General features: G+C 32.8%; 1 protein-coding gene and 1 long non-coding RNA gene across 3 annotated transcripts in view; one reads left to right on the plus strand and one right to left on the minus strand.

Moving 5' to 3' along the window:
• Positions 1-443: 443 nt before the first annotated feature.
• The window catches only part of LOC143190334 (5'-3' exonuclease PLD3), a 28644-nt gene continuing 3787 nt past the window's right edge, over positions 444-25300 (plus strand). Inside the window, exons 1-7 of one of the 2 annotated variants that reach the window (XM_076394564.1) lie at positions 444-553; positions 877-1059; positions 9065-9251; positions 24401-24498; positions 24555-24713; positions 24770-24947; positions 25008-25265. In XM_076394564.1, the coding sequence (XP_076250679.1) occupies positions 893-1059; positions 9065-9251; positions 24401-24498; positions 24555-24713; positions 24770-24947; positions 25008-25265 (1047 nt within the window). In that variant the 5' untranslated portion in view covers positions 444-553; positions 877-892. Of the gene's footprint in view, positions 554-876; positions 1060-9064; positions 9252-24135; positions 24293-24400; positions 24499-24554; positions 24714-24769; positions 24948-25007; positions 25266-25300 lie in introns of those variants that run through there. The other variant, XM_076394565.1, reaches the window with a different exon arrangement.
• On the minus strand, positions 13748-15435 carry LOC143190336 (uncharacterized). The gene is made up of 3 exons (XR_013004210.1): positions 14316-15435; positions 14049-14260; positions 13748-13971 (listed from the first exon to the last, which is right to left on the minus strand). It is a non-coding gene; the product is annotated as an uncharacterized LOC143190336 (long non-coding RNA).

Here is a 25300-nt window from a genome sequence, read left to right on the forward strand (position 1 = left end):
TCCGTTTAAATATGCATCTTGGTTCCATAAATAACATTTAATATAACATCGTAAAATATTTACAGAAGCCTAAAATATTATGTATGTTATAAATATATATATATATATATATATATACAGATATATATATATATATATATATATATAGTATATATATATATATATATATATATATATATATATATATATATATATATATATATATATATATTATGTATTTTATTATATATATACGTATTGTAAATGTATTCATGACATTCAGTATACATTGGTGCCATCTATCACAACTGGCAGTAATGAGATGGCAAGATAGCAGTTACAGAAAACTGTAATTGGTATAGTTTGGATGGAGGGCTTATATATTTTTATTTAAGCAATGCAAGGGTTGAATAATAGGGTCAGTAATCAATGTGATACACCGCTAGTGCCGTCTAAGGACAAGTGTGTTTCTATTTAGTGTTAGAGCAGTCGTCGAAAGAGAATGTCTGATCCGGGCTAAAAATTCGACTATCGGTAATATTGTTCGGAAATGGCAATGAAATAGTAAAAAGGGGTAAGTAGTCTATTGATCACTAGTTAATATCTCTGTTACATATTGTTATTAAACTTAGTATTAAACATTGTTATGATGTATTAATAAGTAATTGGTATTAATAATTATAGAACATTTGTGTCTATATTAATTTATAATATATTGATTACTTGTTATAAAGTTGTGGTTGTAATTTTCCTGTTATAATTTTGATCTTGATGACAATTTGAACAATATAATTGTGTTTTATTTTTGAGAACAGTGTTATAAAAAGATAATTCATAATTGCTTATTATTTTATTTTTGTATGTATCAAAAGTTTTTCTTAATTTTTTTGATGATAGATAATATATAGGAAGAATGCCGCATTTTTGGGACCACCTCGGTGGAAGAAACCCACCCAAGCAAAGGAACCTACAAGATGGCCTTTTTCAAATTGCCTCTCAGACTTGTAGCTTGTTAGTACAAGTTAACAACACCAACAACATCAGCTATGGCAACAACTCATCAAACATTCATTTAAATAGGTGAGACGAAGTTTTTACTGTTTTTTAATATCACTATTTGGCAAAAACCAACATTGACATTGTAGAACTCTAATAATATTTTAGCCACCATAATATTTCATGCTGATTTCATATTCTTATTTATTGCATTTCTATATTCACATATTTAGGAATTTGATTAAAAGTAAAAGTGATTTTTACGTTTTCTTTTGTTTTTATTATTAGTAGTTAATAATTTATTAATTATCTTTAGTAATTGATTTTCAATAAAGACAGGTCGATGTTGAAATAATATGAAACAAACTGTGTGTGCGGTATTAACAATTTTTTTTTCATTTGAAGGGCGCATATCATTACTTATGGACCATATAATTCTGTTAGATCAATAGGTTGAGTTTGAATTAATAAATGTTATGACCAATAATACCTAATCAATTATTATTCCAACATTTACTTTTTTCCATCAACTTTTATTGTCTTAAGACTTTTTATTATCATCTTGCCATAGTGACCCAATGTCTCATTATGAAATATCCATGTCTCATCCATAGAGTAATAGACATGAAACTCAATAGGGGACCATGGTGCAAAGTTTTGCTTTGCCCAACATCTAGAGGGAGACATAATGGGCCATTCAAGTAATTTGATTGGTCAATTTAAATCTCCATTATAGGCACCTTTAAGAAGAATATTTTACTGTGAAGACATTTGATTGGCTCATTAGTGATGTTTGGCACGTGACAGCCTTGACGTCATGTTTAATTGACCAATAAAATTTAAATAAAAAACAATTTTTTTCAGAAATATATTTATTAAATTAAATTCAATTAAATATACATATAAATATAATATTTAAAAATAAATAAATATAAGTAAAATTTATGATAATAAATATAAATTTATAATGTAAATTTATTTACAAAATATCAATATAATATAAAAATAAGTATATCTATAAAATATAAATATTATATACACATATATAAAACCATAAGCAAAAAACTTTGGGGCATTGCAAATCAAAATTATCTATTCCATCTCTTCGTTAGTACTTTTAATATTTTATCCGAAACATCATTATGGAATTTACAATTGAAGGGTTTTAAATTAACTTTTTTTAAAACATTTAACAAAAAATTTGTTATATTATCAACGTGGCAAAATCGCTAAATAAAATAAGACATAGCTCAAAGACCTACTGACAGTATAATAAAATAATTTTGTTAGAGACTGGGGCACGAGATATTGCCTTGCCTCTATAAAATCAGTCTCAATTTCTGGGTCTACTGATTTATTCATAATTGTATGTAAACAAAAATCATACTTAATTTCTTTTTTAAAAAGGTTTACTAAATAACCTGAGATATATACTACGGTACAACGTAAAACTTTGTTTGCTTTTATAGGAACATCTGGACTGAAGTTATAGAGTCAAGTAATTTACAGTAAGAATGAGCAGAAAGGGGGATACTGGCTGAATGAATACAAACTTTGCCATTACCTTCTGAAGTTTGTTCAAATATCGATGATACTTGCTTCGAATACCCTGGTTGTGGGCTGGAACAACGGAAATAGCCACTACAAATATAGTAAGACAGTTTAGAAATTAATGGTAACAATTATGAACAGAAATGTGACTGACTCCTTCAATTTACCGTCTATATAATTTTGATTTTGATCCACTCCATTTGTACATATTCTGGGCTCGTGGTATTATTTTCACCATCACTATATTGTTCATAAGTACTTAAAGGAAAGTTTAAATGTATCACAAAAATGTCTCACATGGTAACGATCATAAATCTGTTTCATGTTTAACCCAACCAGTTTAGGATTTTTAATGTTTTCTACTTATGTCTTAAAGATTGCTTTTTTAACGGAAAACGATGATGCATTTCCTCACTATCTGTGCATCCGGGCACATAATACTTCCTGGAACGGAAATGCATTTCAACTACCGACTTGTATATAGTAATAAAATAAAATAATAATTTAATGTATAAACGGCATAAAAAGTTAACCACACTGTTCTCAATATAGAGCACATTGAAAATGGCGTGCAAAATAAACAAACCATAGAACGAAATGAACGAATCAGATTCCGTCGCGGCTCTTAGCATAGCGAATAAAACAAGTAATATGTTAAACGTAGCGACATCTACGTGTTGGACGTCGCAAAACATTTCGCCCAAATTTCGTATGATGTTAAACCTCTTCGTGAATTATCTTTACGCCATTTAAATCTCATATTATCTAAAAATGTACGAAGGCATATTCTACATGCCTCAAAGATCATATCTCAGAGCTCTAAGCTATCTATGGATACTTTACTATGGACAGTTTCCTCTGATATAATTGTATTAAATTATGTTAATATTGAAAAAATTTTCACTATTTTTATACATTTCATATATCTGATCTCTGATAGAGCTAACATCAAGCTGATCTTGATTCGTCACCCGCTTCGTATGAGGGCCGTTTTTTTTTTCGGTGAATCCAAGATTATATCTTTAATTTTTTGAAATATTTTAATGACCATGCCCATCCTAATATTCAGTGCAGTGCATCTGTGCAACTTAGTATTTAAAATTTAAAGTAAAAATGTTTACCTCTGGAATTTTACTGGCAAGAGAGGGTCTCCATTATCTCATGCCTGCCTAGTTAGAAACGCAATCTATTTCTGACTATTTAATGGCTTTGGCATTTTCAATCAGAGTAAAAATAAGTAGCCATTTGAAATTTATTAAAATAAGCAAAGCGTTAAAACAACATTTGCCGGTTTATAATCTGTAGTTGTTATCACTAATATTTTGAAGAATTTTGTAGACATTTGACAACGAAACGACTTTTGCAGGCTCTATCTTTTACGCGTTCAAACACATCAGACAGCATTGTATCTCTTTTTAACTGGAATAAAATGAGAAGGAAAATATTGTCTTCTAAAATTGATTTTCAAAAAATAAAGTTGAAAAATGTTTTTAAAGTTGATTCTAAAATGAATTTACAAATTGCGGCAGGCAATACATTAAATATCTTGATAATGTATGTTCACTGCTTGTTTGTATAAAGTATACATGCGCTCCTTCCAATGAAACAGCCAATGCACGTTATATATGATGTCGAATATACTGCCAAATGCAGTTTGTAAAAAGGTAAAATTCATTCTAATCTCGGAGTGGAATTTTTGTCCTGATTTTATCCTAGTTAAGAAAGAGACAGACAGAGTCGGAACAATTAAATTAGTTTGTAAACGTATCTGGTCGACAAATATTTGCAAATTTCATCAAAACATTATTAATAATATAGTCAACAGTCAAGGATATAAACAGTCCAACCGTTGTACCAAATAGACTTGGGTGTCCCACAGGAAAGCCTAGTGGAAACAGTGTTGTGTCTTACACATACAGCGTGCCTTCCAATTAGGTAGGACACAATGATAGCGATCTACGCTAACGACACTGTTGTTCTCTCAGTATATTCTGAGCCAAAAAAACTGTTTTGTTCTAACTTGAATGAGATCTGAATTAAATCGAGAAATGGTTTAACCAACGGAGAGTAAAGACCGACCAAACTTTTATAAAATCCTTAGAAATCTTTATAGAGAGAATCTTTTAAAATTTCAAATTCTAATATTCCATTCTGCCTGGTGACATTTATGAACCTACTGATCACTATAAAAAATAGTGGGAAATATTTGGGGCATTTAGCGGATTAATGCGTTCAGAGCTAATTTGCTTCTGTACAAAACCTCCTAGGGACTTTTAAAATACTGGGTATATTTATTTAAAAATCAGAAATTAGTTTTTATAGCATATTTTTAATTTTTTTAATTTATTTTTTTTAATTGTTCTTCAGAACATACCGAACATTTTTGTTTCAATGCAAGGGTAAAAAATATTATTTGTAACGACTATCTGTAATAGCTTCAACATGCTTTAACAGGTCGTAAGGTCGCCACAATTCTTTTGTCTCCGACTAAATCTCTAGGAATATAGTGTTAGTAACGTCACTTGTTAGAAATGCTTTATGGTCAAGCCTAGTGTAAAATATCAAATTTTAAATAACATTTTGTTTGCTTCTTCTTATATTTTCATATACAAATGCGTTAAAATGCTGATACATTTAATTTATAGATTATAGATACATTTAAATAATAATAGATACATTTAATTATAGATTATGAATACACTTGTTGATTAAAAATTGATTTACAAATATCGATAATTTAAAAGTTGTACACATACGTTTTGAGCTTATTTTGTATGAACGTAACTTCATTCAGAGAAACTAGTACAGTGTATTTTATTTAAAGCAGTATCATTTGTTAGCTGCAACTTATTTGAATCTTGCAGGTAGTATATGAACTCGGGGTTGAAAAAAATGTCTGAAGCGATCCAATAATCGATACGATTCTTGGTTTTTTCGGTAGATGTGAAATGCTGGTCGCTCTGGTTGTAAGACATTGATAGGAACAAGTGGTCTGAAAAGATCAATATCTGTATCAGTACAATGAGTTAGGGTATGGCTTCCATTTAATTATGTTGCAAAATAGGCTCAGGTATAGCCAAGGTATGGTATAGGTAATTGCTATCGCCGAAGTTACGATTAGAATGATCAAAGTCGCTGGGGAAACGCTGTATCAATGGCTTTACGTGTTGCGCACTCACATTTGGCGATTGGAGAGAGTACTATCACCATGGAATAAAGCGATAATTGTACCTATAATAATAGATACAATTATCGCTTTGTATTTATTTCTATTATTTGTATAATTGTTTGATAATTGTAGTAAAGAATGTGAGAGCTATCGAGGTATGTCTCCTATCAATTGTTGGGATGGTGTTTATGAAGTTCATACAAATGAAGCTTTAGAGAGCTTGCGAGGAGACAAGTCGAGTAGAACAGGCGGAAAGATTTACGTGCTACTCCAGCTGATAGAGGAACGTATTATATGTGGAAAGCATGCGATAGTCGTTTGTATTTATTTTCGCTATGGTTTGGAATGTATACACTGCCCCTCGCGTGGGGCAGATTTTGAAGCTGAACATATTATTTGTCTAAAAGTTATTAAGCTCGTTCGTGTGCGAGTGTGAAATGACTTCTCAAGTCCATTTGAGGTCAGAGAAGATGTCCTGTCTCCACTGGTTTTCAATAGTAGTAGTAAATGGACTAATGCGAAAAATTAAAAAAAAGACATGGGATTCAATACAATGCTAGAAATTTTTTAACCGATCTCACTTTGGATAATGATAGCTTTATATTCATTGATACAGACATGGAAACTTCTAGTATTCTTTGTTACGAATCACTTATAATTCGGGACGGAATTAATAACACCACTTATGACTTTGGAACAAGAGAGAAACTTTATTTACATCGCTGGTCTTTTATACCACTTTTGCAGTGGACAGTCTCGATACTAGGAATTGGCTCTTGTATCGAGATGGATCAACACCCATCTCAATTTAAATGTACTTAACAACTAACCTGATTATCATTATGAACAAAGATAAGTAGAAAAATATATTTAAATTGCAAGAACAAAACTATTACATTCTACATATAGATTTGTTTGAACTTAGAACTATTCTATTTCTACATGGTGAGAATTTAATTTTACTTAATGATTTAATTGAATAAGCCTGCAATTATCTAATAAATAAACGTAATTAAACAACTTTTTTTCTTTAGACATAATTATCTTTTTTAAAACCTCGAACAATCATAGAATAGCCGCCAAACAGCTGTCCACTTTTAACGCCAATTATTTAGTTTGTTCTTGGTCTTCTAGTGAATTTCTTCTATGCCACTGGGTTGCCTTTATGAAATGGTATGAAACCACTAACAATCTTCCTTGTTGCACTATCATCTCCCCAATCTGAATCGCTCATGCCATCAAATCCACTATTGCCTTACATATTAGTCCACTGATTTTTCGTAGCTTTTGGGTTTTCAAGTATCTCTTTTTTTAACTTTCCATTGGTTTATCCAAATATCTTCAATCGGTGTTGCTATCGTGTTGCTTTCTTCCATGATGAATTCGTCGATCGATCGTTAAATTATGTATTTTTGATAAATCTTTAATCTCTCTTCTATATCCTCTATTTCCATTCCAAGAAAGCATTATACTTCTGTTATACTATATATATATAAAAGATAATCTATATAAAGTATTTACATGTCCACTGTTTGCTCCTCGTATCATTTTATTAATACATCAGCATTGAATATTATCGAAGATTTCCTACCTTTTATGAACATGCAAATAGTCTTAAGTGATCTCTCAAATCATCCTAACGTGTTCGTCACTTCATTGTATCGTATGTGCTAACATTTTGGTGAATTTCTTACATACAGCTTAGCCCAAACGATGTTTGATATAATTGTTGGTATCTTGTTTCAGTAGTTAAACTCTCTAATTTCCTGATGTAGATATCTTTATTTAATTTATTCCATTTAAAAATATTACTCGAACATAAATAATTGATTTATCCTCCAGTTTTGTTAAATTGATATTTATATCAAAATTCGAATACTTTGTAACTAAAATCTTCTCCATTAGTTTCAATGGCTTTTTGTTCTACCTGTAACTCTGTTGGACCCCTTGTTTCTAGTTTCTAGTTATTCTAGCGCTTTGCTGGTCCTTGCAAAATTACAAACGGCTGCTCTACTAAACTCTTCTCATTGGTGTCAATGTTACTTTTTATCCTGCCTATAACTCTGGACCCATGTTTCTATTTTGCTAGGTCTTCATCGGTTCTTGAATGCTCTAGTGCTCCATAACTTAATTTCGCTATCTATTGCATACTTCCATCTTCCTACTTGTATATATATTTACATATACTTTACCGAACTCGAACTTTGTGACCTTCATACCTCTGCAATCTCCGTCCTCAGCCTCCTGTTTCTTCGCATTTATTGGGCCCATAACCTGTTACAAATCACTTATGATTCGGGACGGGACGGGACGGAATCATGACGCCACTTATGGCTTTGGAACAGAAGAGAAACTTTATTTACATCGTAGGTCTTTTATACCATTTTTGAACAGCCTCGATACAAACTAAAATGCCCTCTACTTGTTCTACATACTAGAAATTGGCTGTTGTATCGAGATGAATCATATATTTAACATTCTTCATTATATAGATTCTCACTCCACAGCCATACGACTTAAGAATTAACGAAGAACAGACCAAAGTATTGACAACTAACCAACCGCCTGCTACTGTAAATCTTAACTGAATCCAGTTAGAGCAGATGTAGGACTTTAGGTATTTGGTAGGAGTAATACAGGCGAAGAAAGTGGTATCTACTGCCAAAGAAATTAGCTGAATACAGGAGTATTTACTTCTCTAAGATAATGCGCGTTGAAGAGAGCAAATATTACAATCAAGACTAAAATCCGTCTTTTTGAATGCTTATCTTGTCAACTCTGTAACAGTCCGTCGTCTATAATCTTGAGGTCTTTCAAATGCGATGCCTAAGACAAATTCTACATGTTTCTTTCCGTGATCATATTAGAAATGAAGTTATTTGTTTAAGATGCGACAATCAGTGCATAATTTAACAAATCTAGAGACGCAGGTTACAATGGTTTAGACTTCTGTCGAATGAAAAGTATACAGATTCCTCATATACTTCTGTGGCGAATAGATTACTTGATCTTTATTAATGTCTATGATGATTTCCTATGATGATTTAGTATCAATGCCAACTTAGAATAGCTAAGTTTTTCTACAGTCAATTTCTATCTATTGTAATATTCTGTGAGTGATTATCCGTACATTTCTTCAAATAAAGAATCTAGTTCAAACGACGCTTATTCGGCCCAAAACTCGAATAAAAGATAAGAAAAATATGCGACATTGATAGAAAATCGCTGATATAACATTTTAAGGTTATGATGTAAATCAGATAATATTGATTCTTTATTGAGAACATCTTGATGTATTGAACGTAGAAGACTTATTTGTACACCTAATACCTATTTTTTAGACTTAATCTGGTTTTTGTATTGTTTTAGTATGTCCTCCGCGGTACCTTCTCCTCATACATCACATACCACTCATGTTCCGCGAAGTAGGACAACTGTGTCATCGCCAAAAACAGAAGCCGACCGCGAACAATTAATTGTCTTGATACCACCTCATGATGACAAAATGACAAATCCAAAATTTCGACCGGCGATACTGGGGAGACCTCGACTGTCGGTAAGTTGATTGATGCTTCATTTGGTTGCCATATAGGACTAGATTTATTACCTTAAAATAAACAAGCCGTGAAAAAAGAATCCAATGATGAAAAGTGGAGTAGGTCGGGTTGACAAGGTCAAGTGGTCTGGAGTGACGGGAAACGAACACCGTTTTTTTTTCAATAATTATACTTTCCTATCGTTTGCATGGAAAAAAAGCAATCATGTTTTGGATCAACGCTGAACGTACTTGTTTTGGTATAGCAGTGATTTCAGTCTTATATAGATAAGTATATAATTTCCAATTATTTTTTAAATAAATTAAACATTACAGGAATTATGGAATATATTAATCAAGACAACCCTTTTAGTCTTTGTGGTGTATATAAACTATTTATTTTTATATAAGAACAATATAATTTAATTAGGTTTGTTTTTCATCCATCCATATCACGTCCTTGAGGAGAGCCTATACTTCTCAATCAATATGTTGCTGTTGGAGCTGCAGAAAATTCTTCCCTAAATTTCACTGCTACTGGTGATTGGCTCAAATTTCGTCTGGGATAATGTTAGTTTTTTATTTTCAGATCGGTTTCAAAGATCTTGGTATATTATAACTTTCATTCAAAAGATCCATTGTCGCAGAATTATGTGGCAAAAGCTTTTCATTCGACGGTTATATTGATGACATTTTAATCTCTTTGGATTTATTCCTCAACTTCCTCACTCCAAATTCCTCACTGATTGCATACATCTTATATAAACCAGTTAATTCCAAATACTATAATAATCTTGGAGAGAAACATAGAATTTACATCAAGCCTTGTATTTGAAATACCTCAAGCTTGCAAATTGCCAGATTGTCAAAGAAAATAATTATTTGAAAGAGGCTGATTTTACTCTTGATTGTAATATTCCCTTTTTTCCACATGCATCACATTAAAAAAGCAAAGATTCAGGAACTTTGCCGATTCATATATTCTTCTTCTGTATTAATGATCGCAAACCTCAGTGTCGTTTCGTATCGCTATTCAACAAGTCATCTTTCTATAAAATAAAACAGTTTTTATTAATTAGTAGTTTCTCTGTGTTTAAAACTCTTTCCTATTTTATAACTTATTAGATATTTTTCATTCTCTGATATATCGATATTTTTCTCTTGATACTAGAATACTTTAATCTAACAGTGATAAATAGTCCAGAGAAGCCATTCAATTTCATTCAAAAATATTTTTGCCTATAAAAAATGTTAATGAATGAATTTTAAACACGCATTATTAAAACTATTAAAGTCATATTGGAATGAGTTTCCACATTCTGGCTGAATGTAAAAATTGACTCAAATTCAAGCCGATAGAAAAGAGTTTGTTTAATGTTTGTCATAGAGTAAAGTAACATGGTTTTAAATGTATTTTATTACTCAATATAACCTCCATAAAGTTTAACATATTTTTTCCAAAGATCTTTATTCCTTTCTATTGGATCGCTGAAGGGAATATACGGAACATTAAGGAACAAAAACGGAGAGTAAGAAGTTAAAGGGCGCCTTTTATACTTTAATCCACAGACTCTCAGGATAGGTTTTTTGAGCTCTGTGAAGGGGTGTGCGGTCTTGATAGAATGTATTTTGCTCTAGTAACAGGTATGTTATTACAATATTCTACAACCACCTAATTCTAAAGGTCACTTTAGATATTTAATTTGTTATTTTACCATTTCTTGTGTTTTGGGATTCGGGCTTGCAATGTGCAATTTGCCGGTTGTAATCGGGATTGAAGTAGGACATCCAAATGGGTCAAGGACATTAACAGTCGAATTAACTAGTGATCTTTCTTAATTGCATACTGTTGTAAATAGTGCAACATGACTATAGTAGCAGAGTTGGAATGCCGAATTAACCTATTACTGATATTGGAAATTCATTTTATGAATTTTTCACTAATTGTGTTCAGGCTGGTACCGCCGTTCTTCAGTGTACCTTATTTTGGAGTACTTTCGCTTTTGTGAAGTTGGTGATCAGCATGGAATGATCGGTTTACCAAGTATGAAAGTATCACGTTTACAAGATCACTGAGAATATCAAGTTTTAATACCTTGAATATTAGACAATGATTTATCGCATACTATATTTTGTCGAGGGCCTTAGTGAGGTTCAAGAATGCTGGCGCACAAGCTTCTTGTTATGAACAATTTCTGCGTTCTAATTTATGTGCTAACCTTCTAAGCCGGATGGCGCATTTAAAAGACTGTGATTGAAGAAGAAGACAGGGGTGGCAGTTAGAAGACGAAGATGGTAGGTGGAGGGTGCTGATTTGTCTCCTTTTTTTGGAATAACAGCTTTAATAGTATTTTAAATAAATCCAATTTAAATAGAATTTTACTGACGATACCTTGCTCCGAATTATATTTATTGCATGGAAAAAAATCGTCGATGAGGCAAGAGTCTTAGAAGATATAATATTCTCTCTGTGCAATCCCACCCTGTGAGAATGCGTTACTACGTTACGATATAACCAGAGTGAAGTTTTCGAATAAGTAGATTCGTTTTTGCTTGGTTCACTTCAATGTATATGTTATGGTGAAGTGTAAGAAGTATTTACTCAATAAATATGTTAAATGTTGTGAGTGCTTTTATTGAATCGAAGTCTAATTGGAGTTAACTTAAAAATAACACTTTTTATGTCAATTTTATAAAAGAGAACGTCCTTACCTTATTCGGTCCAAGTTCTGCGAACTTCTCCACTATTATCAAGTATCAGCCGCTGAACTCTTCGCGATAATCGAAGCTTTATACTACATCACAACACAATCCTTCAAAGAATGGCTAATTCTGACCGACTCCCGAAATGCCCTCGAATGTTTCTTACAACAGAAGTTCAACCATCCCCTGGTCTCCGACTCTCTATCAGTCAGTCCGTACCCTCTATCTGAACTGGATCAGGACAAGTTTACTGTGGATCTCTTCTCACGTTGGTATACCGGGAAATGAGCGCGCGGATCGGTAGCCTTCTCCCCTCCCCATTACGAATGTTTGTATCCATACTGATCTTATCCCAATCGTTTCTTGTTTCACAAAGAACGAGGTACAAAGTCGTTGGGCCCAGGAGGTCAACCACAACAGGCTCTTTGAGGTTAAAGCTGATTTTTCTCCTCTCTTCGTATTCCTTCCCTTCGTCACCATCCCGTAGCTTTGAATCGACTGGGCCACTGTCGTTTCTCGCACGGTCACTTGATGACTTCGAGCACACCTGGTCACGGTGAGTTTTGTCACTGTGCTCCTATTTCAGTCTACCACATACTGAACGACTGTTCATCCGACGGCTCACCCAGATTAGAACTAAGTATAGGCTGCAACATTTTTGAAATGTCTTAACAGGAGAAAATTCCGGACAAACTCCTCGGATTGCTACGAGAAATCGATTTTCTCCTTTGAATCTAGCCTATGTTCAGTTAAGTGTTACCGACCAAATAACCATTACCACTTCGGTATGGGTGCTGATGTGTGCTGTCTGGATAGAAACTCTACTTCGTTCTGGTTGTGTTTGTAGTCCTGTATTTGTGTTCATTTTTAAATTATGTTTACACTATTTATACTTTTAGGCCCCCTGTTTGTGTTATTAATTTTATTTATTTATTAATTTATTATTTTATATATACACTTTATGTCTGTCCCTGTCCCCTTTATATGAACACCGTACTATTCTGTAGTTGCGAAATGACGACATCCGCCAAAGCGACAAAAAAAAACTTAAGATGCCAAAAGATTAATAGGCGCACTACTTCAGTATTCCGAAATTGTGTGCCAGCTAACCCCTTGCTGCAACGATCTAAAGAGAAGACATTATATATAGGAGAACGTTCGATACGATAGAACTTTCAATTCGAGCTGAGACACTGTACTCTTTAAAACTTATGGCCGTATATTGTCATACAAGATGATGACTTTGCGTCTCTCTTACTGGTCTGTTTTGACGTCGGTAGGCATGTGCAATAACAGTTTTATTAGCTTTCCGCAGCTCGTACACCTTATTGACTTCATCACATGCACGAAAAGACTTTATGAATGTGAATATTCCTCTTACACGGACGGTGTCGACATAGATGGCTCTCCTTAATTTTTGTAGAGTTTTATCTTACTTTTCATCGCCAGTCACAAAACGCCACAGAAAACTGATCTCTTTTTATCTGACAAGTAATGAAACCGCGATGTGAAACGGTTCAAAATGGCATTTGTCATTCGAATATTTTCGTTCGCCTGCTTTGTTATTGACAATGACAAAAATCTCCACTTTTAAAAATTGTAGGAACTGGAATTTGATGGAACAACATTATCATAAGGTTCTAAAAGTGTTTGATGGACTTCGGTGGTACATTTCTTCAAATCAAACAATAAAAAATTAATATCGAAAATCCAATAATACTAGTTATTTAATATTTATATCCACAGAACTATAGTCCGTTCAATAAAACAGTGAACTCACCTTATCTGTTAAATGAAATAATTAAACAAAAATGCTGTTTCAAATATTAGTTAATTTAATATTATAATACATCTAATAGCATATATTATCGAGAAACTTAAAAGTACAATTAATTTTACAGTTATAATATTTTATAAGTTAGGGTTGTGTTTTATTATATCTTAATTAAACTCTTTTCCGCACCACCTATGAGTTAGAGTTCTAGGCGCGTTTTTTTTAAGTAATGGTATCCTCTGGAGGTCTAATCCACCTAATTAACTATATAATAATTATATTACTTAATTAAATTGTATATCCAAGTAATATATTTTACTTTCATTAGAGAGCATATTTACCTTTTACGCTTAGTTCTTATTTCCTTCGGTACATTGTTTTCATGTAAAGCCACTTTGATATCACAATATTTCTCTTTCTGTTACTACCTGTATACATCTTTCTTGATAAGGCTAGATTTAGTCACTGCATTCTCCCTAATGCATTTGCCATCTCAAAACAGTATACTAACTGTTTACGTTAACTGTTCCTCGCGTATTTTAAGCAAATGGTCCTATATATTCTGAACAATTAGACATATATCTGTGCACATAAATCTTTCTACTCACCTTTAGTTGTTTCCACTCTCATCGCCCTGTTTGAAATTGTCAGCATTGAATCATAATTCCATATTCATAAAGTTTCATTCAAATGAATAACTAAGCTGTTAATTTCCAATATATCATATAATATAATACAGGCGGTGGAATGCATGACGCATACCTGGTCGCGGAGACTTGCCCTGGAGTGACAAGTTGGACCGGGTTATGTGGGACTGTCTCTGGGCTTACCCATACACTAAACCGAAACCGTCTCACAGTTAACCCCTGTGGATCGCTACTGCATTAAATTTGGGGATTTGGCACCCGCTGATCGGGCAGCCGTTATTGGGCACGAGGGCCCGGCGATTCTATTGATTCGCGAACCTGAGTTAACACACAACTGGATACTGTTGTATGGGGGCAAAAGTTATGACTGTAGCAACGGATGGGGTCGTTTTAGCCTGGAAAAGGGGGGAGCTTGGCGGTGACGCGGTGCTAAGCTCCCAGCATGTCGACCACCTCGCGAACAAGCGCTTTTTCAAAAGAACTTGTTGTTTGTGGAATGATTGAGATATGAAGTGCTTGATTTCTGGAGTGTCAGTTTCCCTATGAATTTGATTATTTCTGACAAACCATGGAGCCTTTAATATTCTCTTGAGGAACTTATTTTGGAAAACTTGAAGCCGTTTAACCTGGTTGGGTGTAACAAACTTGAAGTAGACATTAGATCCGTAGAGAAGTACGGACCAAATTAACATCTTGTAAAATAAGCATTTGATGGAGATCGGAAGTCTGCTAGAAGGGCAGATCAGAGAAGATAGCAGGTTTGCTATCCCCGAACCTTTTTGGATTGCTTTCTGGATTTGGGAATGCCAACCGAACCGCCGGTCGAAGTGAAGACCTAGGTACGTGACGTTATCCAGCCATGGAATTATTGCGGTGTCGATCTTAAGTTGCGAGACGCGCAGTGCGTAACGCTTCTTATGGAAAATGATGGCCTGGGTTTTCAGGGGGTTGATTTGCAACCTCCAGAATTTGAACCACTTGACCGCATGATCGAGCTGCTTCTATAAACGTTCATGAATTGTAACTTCGAACATGGCGGCCGTGAAGAAAGCAGTGTCGTGCTCTTTTCTCGACAGATCTGAAATAAAGAGGTTAAATAAGGCTGGGGCCAGTGGGGAACCTTGAGGTACGCCAGCATCGATTTGTTTACGACTGGAAAGTGATTCCCTGATCTTGACCTGGAAAGATCTGTCCGAGAGATAGGACTTGATGAGAGCGGTTAGGTATTCTGGGAGGCCTAACCGCATGCACTTTGCGATCTATCCGTCGTGCCATATCTTGTCGAAGGCTTTGGTTAGGTCCAGAAGAACTTCTCTAAGCTTTTTACGTTGGTCAAGAGCGTGATGGATGTGTGCGGCCAGACGGGTAGTCTGATCGACGGATGAGTGGTGAGCGCGAAAGCCGAATTGTTCATCTGGAATGATGTTGTTTTCCTTTTGAAAGAGTTGAGAGCGTAGAGTATTGCCCTCTCGGCAAGCTTTGAAATGGCGCTGCCTAACATTTGTTCACTATTTGACGAAGTTCTTTGAGGAAGATGTTTGATGAAGTTCATCCAAACCGAAAGTGTTATTAACCATTCCTGTTTCTAGAATGAAGAAACATATAAATTATTAATAAGTGTTATGACTAATAAAACCTAATCAATTGTTATTCCAATGTTTGTCTATTTCCGTGCACTTTTGTTGACATAGTACTCATTTTATATCGTCTTGCCGTCAGTGACCATTGGGTATATTGGCCTGGTGCCCTTCTGAAATATCCATGTCTCATCTAAGTACACAAATTAAAATAATAAGTCTTCCTTGATTTTATTACATGCTTTTAAAAATTGAATTCTTTTAAAAGCAATGTGTGACAGTTCCAGGTGATGTTAGACCCAATAGGCAATGTTAGACCTCTTCGTGGGTTATCTTTACTTTATTTAAATTGTATATTACCCAATAGTGTATGAAATGATGTTCTACATTCCTCAAAGAGATGCATATTTGTATGGAACTTTCTATGGATTCTTTTTAGACTTAAAGTTTCCTCTGAAATAATTGTATTAAATTATGTTTACATTAAAAAAACTACTCGCTGTGTTTATTTATGTATTTCATATATTTAATCTGCGATAAAGCTAACATCAAGCTGATCTTGATTCGTCACCTACTTCGTATAAGGACGGTTTTTTTTCGGTGAATCCAAGATTATATTTTTCATTTTTAAAGATATTTCAGTGACCGTGTCCATACTAATATTTATTTCATTATCTCATTCCTGTTCGAAATAACTGATTAGAGACGCAACCTGTTCCGTATGGCTTCGACTTTTTTAAAACAACTTTTGCCAGTTTATAACCTGTAGTTATTTTAATTAATATTTTGAAAAATTTTGCTTTTTGGCATTTGAACCGGAAGACTTTTGTAGGCTGATTCAGTTACATGTTCTAACTTGATTCAGACAGCATTGTGTCTCTTTTTAACTAGAATAAAATGACAAGGAAAATATTGTCTGGTTATAAATCGAATTTACAAATTGCGGCAGGCAGTACATTAAACATCTTGATGACGTGAGTTTACTGATATTTTGAATAGAATATAGTTTAAATTTTAGTTATTTAGTTTTAGCCACCCTATATTCTAATTATTGTTTATCCATAGGAGAAATTGTGATTTTGCAAATAAAAAAAGTCATGGTAGTAAATAATATCAAGGAATATATTTTACGGAATGGTTTATGGGAATTTTAAAAGCACAAGTAATCCACTTAGAGCATTAAAATATTTATAGCCACCCGTAATGTTCGCTAAACAGTAAAATTGGACTGAAACGCAAAACGTAAATTAATAGGAGGCTTGAGAACAATCCACGTGTCTGGATCGACTCGAATGGTTGGCAAATACGTCACACGATACGGCGTTTCGTTAAAGGTTTATTATCTTCTACCCCTGGGTGCGTACTATTTATCGCACTCAACCATCGCTTCCACTTCTGTTTCAATATTTAATGGGGAAACGGTCGCCCTAGACCATCGGGAATTATTGTTCTAGCAAAATCCATTATAATAGGATCGTATTTCTATAAGATTTTTAAATCTATAAATTCAATGGAAATTTAAATGCCTGTTTGATGACACCTATACAATAAATACTGCATTTCCATCAAAGATGTAATAATGTCCTTCGAATATATAGGATTTCTTTGTTACAAGCTCGGAGATTAAAATTAAAATGAAACGTTTACTGAAAAGCCATAGTTTAAAGCTTCTTATAGTCTATTCAAAGTTTTTTTGGACATACGTCATCAAAATGTTTAATGTATTGCTCGTCGCCATATGTAAATTCGTTTCAAAATCAGACAATATTTTCCTTCTCATTTTATTCTAGTTAAAAAGAGATACAACGAGTAAACGAATGAGCCCGTCAAAGTCGTCCGTATGCACAATTCTGGAAAGCAATAGTGACAATAGGTTATAATTCTAATTAACTGTAGTTTTTAAATGTACTATAATGTTAAATTAATGTAATAATAATAGTTAAATTAATAAATTATATTTGATAACATTTTTATTAAATTATTTTATTTAGATTAGAATTTTGTTGTAAATCAAAACTCAGAGTTGATGCGGCAACATTGGTACGATTTGACGTCACAAATTTAGATGACGTATAGGCTATATTTTATTTGTGCTTTGACTGATTCTAACACTAGGCTTATATAGTCTATCTCATAAAACAGCCAATACTCGTCATCAAAATTTATGACGTCAGCACGTTGCAATGTTGCCGAATTAACTTCGAATGTTCGTTTACAACGTTTGCCGGTTTGTAACCTCCAATTATCATTAGTTAGCAATACCAACACAAATCGAATTTCTAATAAACTGACTCGGTTTTAACTAAGGTAAAATAAGAGGAAAAATCCGCTCTAACCTTAAAACGAATTTTATATTTTTGCCGACTGCATTTAGCAGTATATTCGACGTCCTCTATGACATGCATTGGCTGTTTCATTAACTGACTGACTGACTTTAACCCGTTCAAATATAATTTAATTTAACATTAAGTACATCTAATGCATATGTTATCTTGTTCTTGTTCAAAGTAATTCATTAGAGATGAAATTTGTTTCGGACTCTCTAACCTATAATTATAATCACCAATGTTTTAAAGGATTTTGCAGACATTTGCCAACCAAGCGAATTTTGCAGCAACTCTTCAAGCAGCATTGTATCTATTTTTAACTAGAATAAAATGAGAAGAAAAATAGTGTATGATATTAAAACGAATTACAAATTGCGATAGGCAATACATTCGACATCGAATTCGAATCGTTATTTTGAATTGACTATATATAGCCCGTTTAATAAAACAGTGAACTCACACCATCTTAATTTATAACGTCACAACGTCGCTATTTAACTGCATTTTTACTTTTAGTTTATTTTGGCTTTGACATATAAACAAAATTCTAATTTAAATAAAATAATCAAACAAAAATGAAGTTATCAATTATAATTTATTTTAACATATATTATCGAAGGATAAACTATAGTTAATTATACTTTCCATACCACAGATGAGGTAGAGTTCTAGACGCTTTCCTTTTTACGTTTAGTTATTGTTTCCTTCGTTGCTGTGTTTCTTTGACAAGTCACTTTGGTATCATTGTATTTCTCCTCAGTTTCTTCTTTTACTGTCTGTGTACATTTTTTTAATAAAATTAGATTTAATCAGCTAAAAGTAAATTTTAAATAGTTAATATTCATTCTGGCCTCATATATTCCATGCAAATGCTCATGTATGTTCTGAACAATTTCACACATATTTATACATACAAATCTTTCACACTCTATGAAATGATTTTCTTCATTTCTATAAAATTACTCACTGTTTTTGTACATCTCATACATTTAGTTTGGAATAGATCTAACAAGAAAGTGATCTTTATTCGTCACCCGCTTCGTATGTGGATACTTTTCGGTAAATCCAATATTATATTGTTTTTAATTTTTTGATGGATTTTAATCACAATGCCCATATTAAGTACAGCCGCAAAATGCTAGAAAACAGTTCCAATAAAAATTACATCACACTGACTCCTCTAACCCAATTTTCTGACAAGGGGTCCCCATTATCTCGTTCCGGTTCGAAGTAACTTATTATAAACGTATTCTGCTTTAGATCAGAAATATTTAGCAGCGATTTGAAATCAAAACAAATTAACCGCCAAAACAATGCTCTCTGGTTTATAGCTTAGAGAATTTTGCAGACTTTTGACAACCGAACGACTCTTGCAGGATGATTCGATTACATGTTCGAATGCATCAGATAGCATTCTATTACTTTTTAACTAGAAAAAAATGAGTAAGAAAAACAATGTTTGAGTTTAAAACTGATTTACTGATTGCGATCGGCAATATTTTCTACATCGTGATGACGTGTTTTTACTGTTATTTTGGATAGAATATATAGAGCCCATCCAATAAAACAGCAAATACACCATCGAAATTTATTTCGTTAAGACGTTGCAATATTGACGCACCACATCTGGATGGGTCTAAAACGTTGCCGATTTATAATATCTAATTATCATTAATGTTTTGAAGACTTTTGTAGACGTTTGGCAACATGACCCACCAGTACCAACCCATATCGGATTCGTCGGATTAACTGATTCATTTACATGTTCCGACGTATAAACCAGCCTTTTATCTTTTTTTAACTAGAACAGAGAAGGAAAACTCTGGTCCGATTTTAAAATTATGCATTTTTACAAATTGCAATTATCACTATATTTGACGTCATCTATGACATGCATCGGCTTTTCTATTGCGCTATACAAGTTACCAGGTGCACGACTTAATTATTACATAATTTTTATGGTTTTGGAAGCACTCAATGTTAAGTTTAGATAAAGCTTGCATAGACTACGTATTTTAACTAGAAAAAATACTTCTGAAGATAATAATTAATTTGTTATTGGTGTTTTATAAAACGTGTAATTATTGCCACAAATGCTTTAGCATTAGTTATTTTAATATTAGTGATTAGTTGTTCTTTGGATAACTTCCAAAATTAGATGCAAAATAGAAACTGTGTTGGACGAAGACCCAACGTGAATAAAACAAGAGATTGCCGTACAACAAGGAGTCGTCTAAAAGTGCTTTTTCCAATAGTATGGAAAAAAAACTTGAAAGGTATTCCGACATGTGTTGGTCGAATACAACTTAGGTTAAAGCATGAACACAAGTTTTTTCACTTACTACTCTGCAATAAGCAAAAAATAACTGACAAAAATGTGACGGGCTATTAAAAGTATATACATTTTTAAGAGATTCTCAAACATTCTTATTAACTCTTGGATGGAACTGGGATTCCCAGGCAACTAGGATTGCCAACTATACTTTATAATAACATATTTTATTTTTGATAAATATATTTTATATTTTGGCATGAAAATAAATACTGTGGCGCATAAAATAAAACACCCATATGGCTAAACACTGAACTATTTATCAATACATAATAAAATAAAAACATAGCGCACACACGATTAAATTAAAATGAATTTAATTACTGAACGTAACGTAATTTTATTACGCGAATGAAATAGTTCCTTGTTTGCTTTTGAAGAAGTCATCGAATCAATTTTAAGAGAAAAAATTATTGAATTGAAATTGAAAAGTGTTAAAAGTTATTTATTTGTAGTCTATGTTCGTTAAAGAGATCCAAACAATGTATAATAATAATGACAACGTTTTCAGAGAAAAATACTACTGAGAAAATTAAGATTAGCTTTAAAACTTTAAAAGATAAGAAATAATTGTTAGTTCCAAAATTAGCCAAAATTAGAAAAAACTAAAATTAGGCTCCTACGAAACTGAAAGTACACGATTGAAAACTATTTTAGTCTTCCTTATAGTTGAAAAAGGTTAATTTGCATTTAATGAAACATGGCGAGAATATTTTGTTATAAATTCTTTGAAACTGTGAAAAATGGAGGCCGTGGAACGTTACGATCATGCATTGAACACAGTGAACGAAGAACTTGATGAGGAATGGACGTTTGTACAGAAAGTGAACCTCACGTTACTCACGTGACTCAGAAAACTCCCAAGCAATTCTCCCGTATGCGGTACACTCGCAAGAGTTGTTCTCGCCAAGTTGTTGGCAATTTTTTATATTAGTAAATTTGTTAAAATTGTATAAATTGTCATAGAACTAATAATATATAAAATTATTATTGAACACCTATGCAGTATTAAAAAATGCCGATCACTAACGACAATACTCATAGAAACCGGTCCTTAGTACTACTAATACGGCTCATGTTAATGTAATTTTGGCTGCATAAGTGCTGTGGGAACGCGCCGTGAATATATTCTTTCAAATAAGTCTTTCACAACGTGATTATAGGTTTACTTGTTCAACCGAGAAAAAATTCTCAAAAACGCTTATACAAAAAGTTCTGTCATATTCAATATATTCAACAGGTTGTTGCCACTAGGAAATACTGAAAAAAAATAGTATCAATACACGGTAATTTTAATAACAATAACGCCGGTTTGGTTGGCGCCGTGGTAAAGACGTCAGGACGGTACTCCTACTGTTGCGGTAGTCTCGGGTTCGAATCTAGCTGGGACATGGATGTACTTTATGTTTGTGATAGTAATTGTAAATATCTTTATAGGCAACAGTGTAAAATCCGACAAGGAACAACCATCCCAGTCACGCCAATAACCAGGCTGGGTAAGACTGGATGTCTTCTGGGATTATTTCTAAGTTGGTCACTCACCAGTCGCTAAGATTAATGCCCAGGACCGTGGTTCGGAGCCCATATTAAATTGTAGGTCCAGTCCAGATAAACCTTATTTGGTAAAAGGTGACTTTAAAATATAAAAATCAATAACGTACTCAATTTTTTACAATAACGCTTTGAATTTACGAAATAAAAACATCAAAACTAAAAGTATACCTAATAATTAATATATTACTCATTGTTTGATCAATATACATTTTACACTTTACTCCTTATACCCAGGGGAATTTTAAAACTCGAAGGAATATCCTAGAATAAATATAAATTTCGATCAGATTTGGTGGAACGGTTGCTTGTGAGTTGTACCTGTAAAGATGTGGAGACGGTCCGTTTCAGGTCACGAAATGCAACAAAAAGAGGCCACGAACAGTTTTCCAGCTTTCCTGTAATTTTTCTTTCCACTGACATGCAAATCGATGGATTTTCCAAGCGTCTGCGATACATTTAAGTAATTAGGTTCCACGAAATAGGAAATAGCTTATTAGAATTTTGATTAATAAAAGGAGGAAAAACGTTGAGTAAGTAGGACAATAACTGAAAGAATACTATAAAAGGCTATTTTTGGTTGACTTTTATTTTTGTTATTATTTACTACCCAAATTAATAAATAACAAAATTAAGTTTCCTAACTTAGGTAATAATTAAATGTGGTGTTTCAGTACGTTTTATAACTATAATATATACTATTTTATTATAACTAATAAGAAATATTTTATCGCATCTAACAGGTTAATTGAAAAGTCCCTGGTCTGACACATAGATGGCGCTACTAGAATTAAATCCATATGTTAGCCCTAGTCCTCAAAAGATGCATGTATAAATTTGACAGCTGTCGGATCATTAATTTGTGAATTATAGCATTTTGAGTGAAGCAACTTTTGTTATTATGAAAAAAATTGATAAAAAGGAATTTCGCGTGTTGATACAATATTGCTTTTTAAAGGGAAAAAATACAGTTGAAGCAAGAACTTGGCTTGATGCCGAGTTTCTGAACACTGGAGGATTGGTATGCTAAGTTTAGACATGGTGAAATGAGCACCGAAGACGGTGAACGTAGTGAACGTCCGAGAAAGGCTGTTACTGACGAAAATGCTCGCTGGGAAGAAATTTTCGTCGAATGAAGAGGTGATTGCCGAAACTGAGGCCTATTTTGAAGCAAAGGGCAAATCGTACTACAAAAATGGTATCGAAAAATTGGAGGGTCGCTATAATCAGTTTATCACCGTTCAAGGGATTTATGTTGAATAAAAAAAACTAATTTTGTCAAGAAAATGTGTTTTACTATGGTAGGCCGGGGACTTTTCAATTGATCTGTTATAGCATACACAAGTGAATTGTTAAATTGAATTTTTAAAAAAAATATTGTGAGGATAATTGTGCTTTTTATTATAAACACTATTATGTTAAAAACTATATAACACGCTAAACAGCTTAGAATAAACGTTATCGTACTTCAGGGACCATTTTATATAATGCAAACAGAATTGTACACGCTAAAATAAATACAATAAAGCGGTTTTCAGTTTTTGAACTATTTTAGAGATTTTTATTAATAGGTATATTTTGCTATTATTTATCTCATAAACGTAATTATACGCTTAAACATTAATACAGTTATTCTGATAATGAATATGACATGTGTCAATATAAAGAATACATTATATTTTTTGGTTAGAGGAAGTCTCGGTTATTCACAGAACTGTAGATTGTCAAGTGCGTTATGGGAGAGGCTGTTCCTTTACGTATTTTTATATTATTCATAGGTAATATTCTGTTTTTTGTTTAATTTTTACTACATACGCATTTTTGCTTCTATTATGTTTAGTAACAACACAAAATATTTATATATATTAGTTGTTCTAAATATGCTATAAAAATTTATTACAATAAATACTTTATTAATTTTTCCTATTTAACCATGTAAATTTACTATTTGCATTAATATTAGATAAAAACACATTTCTGGGCAACCACAAATACATTAAATTAATAACCTATTTGAGACAGATTACATATCTTACGAAACAATATCAACATACGAACATAACAAAGTACTTTTGTTTCTCCTTTGTAATCAAATTTAATGAATGAAGATTAATTGCAACAATGAAGCTAAAATTTAATATAGGTGTAAAAGTAAGATTAATATTTTAATTATATATAATAGGTTTTAATAACGTCCGTATAAGATGGAAAAGTATATAAATATATCATATATTTTAATTTGATTTTTAATTTATTTAGACTGTTCCTGAAACTCCAACTTCACCACATCATGATGAGGAGAATGATATTTGGGGACAAGCATATGCACTAGCTGAAGGTGATGGTAGTCCAGGAAGGTAGATATAAATAAAATAAATTACTTCATCTAATTAATCATATTGTTTCATTGCAGTTGGAGAAGACAAAATAAATGGTGTAGGCCATCATGCATTCCAATATCAATAATATGTATCCTAATCTTCCTTGTAGTATTATTACCTTTATTAGATCATGCTGCCGAAAAAGCCTTACAGGAGCTAAATGCTTCAAATTGTGCATGTAATACTTGCAAGTAAATGCATATTATATTGTTTCAGATATGTTATTTTATTATTTCTAATTTTGTAGCTTATCTTTAATAGAGAGTATACCTGAAGGATTAATTTATAATGAAACAGCAGTATTTCCTTCCACTTTTGATACATGGATGGATTTAATTGGTTCTGCTCAGAAATCTATAGAAATAGCTTCCTTATATTGGACATTGAGACAGTCAGAAGTTTATCCTGATCCTACTTCTATGAAAGTAAGATACTATTGTTGTTTTGATGAATGCATTATTTTATTTAGTATATATTTTGTTAAGGGTGAGAAAGTATTCCAAGCACTCTTAAAGGCTGGCACTGATCGAGGAGTAACAGTTAGAATAGCACAAAATGCACCATCTCAAGCCTATCCTAATGTGGATACCGAGTTTTTAGTTAAACGGAAAGCTGCACAAGTTAGGAGTTTAAATTTTGCCAAACTACTAGGAGGCGGTGTGCTGCACACAAAAATGTGGATTATAGATAGGAAACATTTGTATATTGGTAGTGCTAACATGGATTGGAGATCGCTTACTCAGGTAAATTAATTTAAGGTTGATTTAGATTTATAGAG

The sequence above is a fragment of the Rhynchophorus ferrugineus genome, unplaced genomic scaffold (assembly GCF_030347505.1).
Source record: "Rhynchophorus ferrugineus isolate W39M unplaced genomic scaffold, kcgeb_rfMv2 rfM2, whole genome shotgun sequence".
NCBI classification, from domain to species: Eukaryota; Metazoa; Arthropoda; class Insecta; order Coleoptera; family Curculionidae; genus Rhynchophorus; species Rhynchophorus ferrugineus.